The 7,907-nt window shown below is 36.0% G+C and overlaps 1 protein-coding gene across 2 annotated transcripts; it reads left to right on the top strand.

Annotated features, from left to right (window-relative positions):
* Positions 1–1,237: 1,237 nt before the first annotated feature.
* LOC129895627 (uncharacterized) lies at positions 1,238–7,688 on the top strand. 2 transcript variants are annotated; one of them, XM_055971357.1, is made up of 7 exons: positions 1,336–1,425; positions 2,867–3,051; positions 5,090–5,150; positions 5,268–5,403; positions 5,525–5,849; positions 6,646–6,774; positions 6,866–7,688. In XM_055971357.1, the coding sequence occupies exons 4-7, from the start codon at positions 5,314–5,316 to the stop codon at positions 7,315–7,317; spliced, it is 996 nt and encodes a 331-aa protein (XP_055827332.1). In that variant the 5' UTR covers positions 1,336–1,425; positions 2,867–3,051; positions 5,090–5,150; positions 5,268–5,313; the 3' UTR covers positions 7,318–7,688. The 2 variants fall into 2 exon arrangements, with proteins under 2 accessions (XP_055827331.1, XP_055827332.1); XM_055971356.1 differs by lacking the exon at positions 2,867–3,051 and having other exon boundaries at positions 1,238–1,425.
* The last annotated feature ends 219 nt before the right edge of the window (positions 7,689–7,907 follow it).

Here is a 7,907-nt window from a genome sequence, read left to right as displayed (position 1 = left end):
ACAATTTCAAGGGATCTTTTAATGTAAGATATTGTAATTTAAGACCCTCGTCAAGATGGTGGTGGAGGAAAATCATAGCTTTTGCACGGTCTTGACTAGATGCCTGGTTATCATTTTTGATGGTGTCTGCCAGACCCATCGATTCAAGATGAATTTCGGCATCTAGTGTCCATGAGGAGTAGTCTTTTCCAGAAATATCAAGAGCAGTAAATTCAATTTTGGAAATATTTGTCATTTTATAAAAATAAAATAAAATAAAACTCTTACCACTTTTGTTACCTTGAAAAATTAGCCAGAGCCTCGTGCTGATAACGTGTTATAAATTAACTAACTTGACAAATTATAACATAAAGAGAGTAAGAGTATATAGAGAAAGTAAAGAAAGAAAGGAAAAACAGAGGAGAAGTATGTATCTAGAATTATATCTGTATATAGATCTTGCCGAGTATTGACAATTTATAGGGAAATTACTTGCTAGAAAACAAGTAAATATTATGCTAGTGGGCAACTAACATCCACTAACACCCACTAACATCCACTAACATAATAATTAGTATATTTTATTTAGATGCTCAAGCTATGACATTATAATTGTGACAAAACGATAATATGGTTGCTCCGTTTAACTGAATAAAAAATAATAGTAATTGATAAACATTAAAGTATAATTTGCACGTTTGTATAATTCAAAATTTGTACAATTTTTGTATAATGTAATTTTATAACTGTATAAAGTTCAGATGTTTATATTTGTATAAATTCGTTATTTTGAGTTTATACAAAAATATATAAATTACTATGAATTATACAAACCCGCGAATTATACTACCTCCCTCCTATATTAGATGAGCATCTTACTAAAAATGTTTGTCCCATATTATTTGATCACTTACTAAATCAAGATAAAATTAATTAATTTTTTCCTATTTTACTTCTACAATTAATATGAACTTTTGAATATAAATAATTTTCAATAGTAGCTATTTCTATACTTCATATATATGATATAAACAAAAGACAAAATGGTAAAGTTTTCCATTGTATTAATGATTTCTTAATCACAGTATAAAGTTGAAAGTGTCCATCTAATATGGGACGAAGGTATTACAAACGAGAAAACTTATAATATAACTACAACTCATAAATATTTAAATTATAGCTAAGGAGCTTAATTAATTTTATCATAATAGTTATTTGCGAAATTTGGGGTTATATTTTTCCATATTAGTAGGGCAACAAAATTCCATTCTTCTCCAAACTAGTAGAGAAAGAAGAGCTAGGAGAAAAAGAGTAGTGAAGGAAGGAAGGCAATGGATCAACTACAGGAGCAGGAGCCTCCAACATTTAACAGTAAACCGCTTGAGAAGAAGCCAGGAATTCTCATTCTTGGATCTCCCAACGTCGGCAAACGTACCCTTCTCTCTCGTAAGTTTTCTATGCTCTCTTTATTATGATGATTCATACATAGATCTATTTTTCTCCTGGTGTACTTGTGTTTAATTCCAATTTGGGTCGACTTCAACTTTGTTTAACAGTCTAAGGAAATGGAAATTGGGACAGTTTTTATATGAATCCTGCTGTATTTGTGTTCAATTGGGGTAGTTCCAATTTGGGTCGAGTTCAACTTTGTTGTAACAGTCTAAGGAAATGGAAAATTGGGATAATTTTATATGAATCCTGTTGTATTTGTGTTTAATTGGGGTAGTTACAATTTGGGTCGAGTTCAACTTTCTTGTATAAGAAAATGGAAAATGGACCTAAAATTGGAAGGAGAATATAATGACCCTAATGTTTCCTTTGCTATTAGTAAAAAAGGGATAGCCCGGTGCACTAAAGCTCCCTCTGTGCGCAGAGTTCGGGAAGGGCCCGACCACTTTGGCATTGAGACGTCGATTTGATACATAAATTTGTTATCTTTTGTATGAATTCTATCGTATTTGTGTTGCATTTGGGGTCATACAAATTTGGGTCGAGTTCAGCTTTGTTTAACAGTCCAAGGAAATGGAAATTGGGAAAATTTGATATGAACCCTGTTTTATTTGTGTTTAATTGGGGTAGTTGCAATTTGGGTCGAGTTCAACTTTGTTGTAACAGTCTTAAGGAAATGGAAAATTGGGATAATTTTCTGGGTTTTCTGTTACTTTATCAAATCAAAATTAAAATTGGAAGGAGAAAATGACAAGCTAATTAACTAACTGCATTATAGAAATCACCATTGTCAACCTCATAACCTGCAAAATAGAAGAAAGTAGGATTGAGAGAATAGAAGAGAGGAGAAGAAGGAGGAAGGAACACGTGAAGAAGGAAAATACCAATTTCATTTTCTTAGAATCTAGTGGATATGTATTAACCAACTTTGATCTTAGCCCTCCTTCAGCTCTTAATCTGGATCATATACATTTCTGGAAATGTAGCTCTGGTGTAATCAAAATCTTACCATGACACATCCTCCGGGGGCAATTTAGACCATTGTTCCTTAGATCTTCACAGCAGCAGCAGCATTGCACCTATTAACTAGCTGTTCCTTAATATAGTTACTGGCTTAACTAAGAACTGCCATCTTCTCCAACTCGATTGACCACCTTCTTCAATAAGGATACATGAAATGTTGTATGCGTCTTGGAATTAGCTAGTAGTTCCAGCTTGTAGGCCATCTTCCCTATTCTTTCCAACACCTTGCAGGGACCACAAAATTTATTACTTAGTTCTGAGCGCCACTGACATCTGTTTGTATAGCTGTAGTTTGAGGAAAACTAGGTCTCCAACTTAGAATTCTCTCTAATCTTTTATTATCAGCATAGTATTTCATTCTCTCCCGAGCCTAAGTAATGTTGTATCTGTTGTCTTTTCATCACCCAATCTTCAGCTGGTTGGATTGTAGAATCAAGATCAGGACTAACAGATAACTGAGGAGGAGGGTAACCATACAGACCTTCAAATGGAGTACTCTTGTCCTGAAGCTGCAAGGTAGTTGGTATTATACCACCATTCAGCCTAACTGAGCTACTGTTTCCACTGAGTAGGCCTATTCTAAGTCACGTACGTCATCAAGTAAGTTTGAATGCATCTGTTTACCCTTTCTGTCTGTCCATAAGGTTGAGGGGAGTAGGAGATGCTAAATAGAAGCTGAGCATCCACCAATTTGAAGGTACCAGAAGGAATATGTAAGACAAATTGAATTCTTCAAATGTACACTTGAACCTTTTCCCTTTTTAAGATTTTAAAAGAAGCTACTAAACAAATGCCAGTCAAACAGAAAATGAGATGATGAGCTGACCCAAGTCACGAGTCGTGACAATTCATAGGCGGTGGGTGGTTACCGTGCTAGGTAGAGAATGCTCAATTATGAATTGACTCATTGAGTATAACTCACTCCATTCCCATCTGTTGAATTATCTAGTATGAATCTTGTTTCTGATGTAAAATGAAATTGTCTAAAGTTAGTGAAGTCTATCACTTAAGATGGAGCTAATTCTCAATTAGTGAAGTCTATCACTTAAGATGGAGCTAATTCTCAATTCGTGTTCATGATGCCAACTAAAAGTTGCCCTCAAGAGGGCCAATTCGTAGAGCACCCAAGGGTATGTTCTAGTGGTCTGTGAAGTAGGAGTAAAATTATGAGGTTTCATGTTCAAATTTCAGAGGAGGCGAAAAACGCTAGGTAGTTTCTTCTCATCTATCCAAGTCTTAGTGCACAGAGTTACTCGGTACATGTGCTGGTGGGAGGTAACAAGTACTCGTTGGAATAGTCGAGGTGTGCCCAAGTTGAATCGGACACCACCATCATAAAAAAAAAAAAAAAAAGAGGGCCGGCCTGATTCATACAAAATTTTTCTTTGAGATTCTATGATTAAGTAAGATTCCCCTTTTGCCTTGATAGGACACACGACACATTGGCACTCCCAAGTCCCAAGGATTGCATTCTAAATTTAAGCCCTTATTTTTGACCTGTTCATTTCCTCAGCATCCATGACAAATGGATGTGTTTTGCTAACTTCTCTTGGAGATTCTTATTACAATGTAAGATTCCCTATTTGCCCTCATAAGACTTATAACACATTCTGCCACACAAGTGAGTTTATGAGCCCTTATGTTGTATGGGCTTTTCATTTTTTTTAAATATCTGTGCCAAATACTAGAACAAGGATTATAATATCTCCCAACAGCTTGAACTGAAATATGTAATGGAAATGGAATTTGGGTCGATTTTCACCAAAACATAGTAATGTGCGTAGGTGTATTTTCTACTTCATTCAATAAATTACTTAGTTCAAGATTCGTTCACTTAGTAGTCAATGATTTAGAAAGTCTTCATTAGCTAATGGATCAAGTTCAAATGACTCCATTATTGATGCATGTTACTAAATTAATGTCAGAAATTTTTCAAAATTTCTTGAAACAAATGGAGATTTGTTAGAATAAGTGTTTCAATAAATTTGAAACAATCTATTGATAAACGACTCTTTGTTTTCCAAAGTGAATGAATTTGAAAAGATCTGTATGTTTCATTTACTAAACATGTTTTTGGTTTTTTGGCAAATACATCTTATTTTACTAAATTCATGAACTTATTCATTTCTACTATTTAATGAAATTCTTTCAAGAATTACTTAGCTTATGTATAGTGCTTATATTTCTTTGAGAATGCAAGCATTTCAACTACTTTTCCCTCGAAAATTTTTGAGAGACATTAATCAAAAGGTGAAATCACTGATCCAAGAATAGAAGAGCAACATTCTTGAATGCTATGTGTTGTGTGAAATTGCTAAGAAAGATTTGGAGTCTGTTCGGGTTAGCTGATGATCATCAAGTTTTGGCATTCATTTAGTATTCTATCAACAATGCTATTATTTGGCTCTGGTACATGTAAGTCTGCTGTATCTGCGTCATGTTTTGAATAAAATACAATGGGTTAATGACCTAATTTGTGGATACAACAACAGCAACATACCCAGTAATATCCCACTAAGTGGGGTTTGGGGAGGGTAGAGCGGTATGCAGACCTTACCACTACCTTGATTCACTAGTTTGTGGATGTGAATCTAGTTATTTTACATAGCCTGATTAACTAAAACTTTTTGGCTTGCAGGACTACTTTCAGTAGATTCTGAAGATGCATTTGAGTCATCTTCTAACATCCTATCCTATCCGTAAGTTGACAAAGTATATCCCCTCCCGTTTCATTATCTATATTGTTGCAAAAAAGGCTCTAGTATCTAGAACTTCCTTTCTATGTTATCATTATTCATCATTGAGTTGTTGACCAGGTGGACAATCAACACCAAGTATTATAATGCTGATGTTTCTGTTTGGATGGCCCATCTTCATGAGGACTTCTCCATTAGAGCTCTGCCAGCATATGATCAGCTTGTTGCATTGGTGATGGTCTTTGACGTTAGTGATGTAAGCCTGACCCTTTTTCCCTATTTGTTTCATTTCCTACTTTACAAAAGCTTTTGTGATCTACGAGATTATAGACTCTACTTCACAAATCTGATGACTTCTCTTCTGCCACCATCTTCAGCTCTCATCTTTTGCTGCGCTTAAAGATTTTGTCTCCCGCATCGACATCCTTAAGTATGAGATTTTGTTATGCATTGGCAACAAGGTGGACCTTCTTCCTGGTCATTCGGCTCATGTTGAATACAGACGGCGCATGTTGAAAAGTGTAGACTCCTCTGGTAGACCTTATACAGAATTCAATTCTGGAATTTCTGAAACAGAAGGAAGCAGCCTATTAGGAGATGATGATGATTCATCAGATATTAAGAGGTCCTACTTGGATTGGTGCCTCGAATACAGCATAGAATATGTTGAAGCCTGTGCATCAAATGCTGAATTTGACAAATGTACGTCTTAGTTTTTGTCATGTCATTTCTATCCTTTGTCACAACTTTCCTTGTTCCCTGGTTTTTCAATCTCCTCTTTTTTTAATTAGACGATAAAATCCTTTGCTGCATCACTTATATACAGAAGAAAAACAGTGAAAGGAAGAGAATTGAGGTGGTTAAAGTTATCTATTTCACTTTTTGATTCATATAAGTCTAAGGGCAGTGTCTGAAGGTTCCTATTAAAGAATTTTATTTATTCTAGTCCCAGTTATTTTTACTGTGCCACGGTGCCACCATTGATGAGATTTGTGGCAGCATTAATCATTGTCTATGCATTGTAGGTTTTCGTAGTGTAGTTCCAAATGGAGTCTTTTGTTACACCAAGGTTGTTGGTTGGTGTTAAATCAGTATGTAGAAATATACTTACTGGAACATGTCCCTGGAAATGCCTTTGTATTAATCTGTATATTGGCAATCTACGGTATATGCAAATGGGAGTAAATGTGAAATGTAACTGAATTAGGCCCAATAGTTCACTCACTGGCCCTATATGCCGACATCAGTATGACTCATGATACAACACATTGTGATATTAGTTGCTGCAAAGCTTTGGGACCTGATGCCACATCTTGACGTTGCCTGCTCCATTTTGCAACCAATTCTGGTTCATAACTTTTGTGTATGCTTTTTATTGTATGCATGAGCTGGTTCTAGTTTGCCTTTTCAATGATGTTTAAGCCGAAATGGGAGTGTTCTTACACCTTTTTGAACTTTAACTTTTTGGAATTCTGTAATAAGAATGTCTTTATGACAGGTCTTTCTGTGGATGGTGATTCTCAGGGTGCTGAACGGCTCTTTGGGGCACTTTCAGCTTATATGTGGCCTGGAATGATCTTGAAGTCTGGTGATAAGATTACTGAACCTTCATTACCTGAACATCAAGGTTTTACAATATCTGGTCAATGAAGAAGTATTTCTTTTTTCTTTTTGAGGGTCTATTCAATTGACATAACCTTTTTATTCCTACCTTTCAGAGTTGTCAGATGAAGAATCTGATTATGAACTTGAATATGAAATCTTATCTGCTGGCTCAGCTGATCCCTGGGATGACACAGATATAGGATGGGTATCTGCAGATGCTCCCGTTGCAACCACTGGAACTGAGGGATCAGTTCCCAATGGAAAGAGTGAAATTGGGTTAATTAGAGGAGAAATGCAACCCTCATCATCTGCATCTCAATTGGAAGGAGAAAGTGACAGAAAAGAATTGCTCAGAGCAGATGCAACTGATGGTGATTCAGAGGATGATAAAGGAACAACATATGATTTGGAGAATTTGGAACAGTTAATGTCCGAGATTGGGAATGTCCGAAACAGCTTAAGGTTAATGCCAGACTTCCAAAGGAGGGAAATGGCTGCAAATTTGGCAATGAAAATGGCTGCCATGTTTGGTGATAGCAGTGGAGATGAAGGAGGATTGGAATGATAGGAGAAGCTCTATAATTCACTGATCACGAATGCCTCAGTTTCACTTCTTGTAGAGCTGTTTATAGACTAAAGGAATCTGATAAGCGCATTGTGCATTCATGTCAAGTGAGATTGACAAGATGTTTATCAAAGATATCTGCTATAAAATTTATGGATTTAATTGTGTGTTTATCATCCAAACACAGCAGTTTTTACAAGTCTTAACAGGTGATTGGAGATGGTAGAAATGATTTTGGCTTGTTCAGGCTTCTACAGCAGTTCTTTAGATTTCCCTGCCAGAAGCGGTTTTGTGTAATGTTAACAAGAGTTATGTTCTGAGAATCAGCTGTTGCAATATTTATTAAACTTCTGGTAATGTTATGAGACTCAGGTGTCTTGTTGACACACCCAAGAGCAAACACAGCGGTTCTGAGGCTGGTGGTACATTCAAGACCACTATTTCTTTTCACATCATATTGATGTCCTCGCAGAAAGGTTTGGCCTTGAGGGACACAATATTCTGATGCAAGAACCAGGTACTATGCTGCTTCTTGTCTCCACTTAAGTTTTCCATACCCGGTATTTATACCAACTCGTGAGTACATAACA

The sequence above is a fragment of the Solanum dulcamara genome, chromosome 7, assembly GCF_947179165.1.
Source record: "Solanum dulcamara chromosome 7, daSolDulc1.2, whole genome shotgun sequence".
Lineage (NCBI taxonomy): Eukaryota > Viridiplantae > Streptophyta > Magnoliopsida > Solanales > Solanaceae > Solanum > Solanum dulcamara.
The sequence above is the reverse complement of the archived record's forward strand: the minus strand, read 5'-3'. Positions and strand labels throughout refer to the sequence as shown.

Bases quoted from the DNA above. Each gene is read 5' to 3' on its own strand.
- LOC129895627 (XM_055971356.1), top strand. From the start codon at position 1,311: ATGGATCAACTACAGGAGCAGGAGCCTCCAACATTTAACAGTAAACCG. The intron at 5,151-5,267 runs GTAAGTTGACAA...GTTGTTGACCAG, and splicing joins TCTAACATCCTATCCTATCC to GTGGACAATCAACACCAAGT. The intron at 5,404-5,524 runs GTAAGCCTGACC...CACCATCTTCAG, and splicing joins TGGTCTTTGACGTTAGTGAT to CTCTCATCTTTTGCTGCGCT.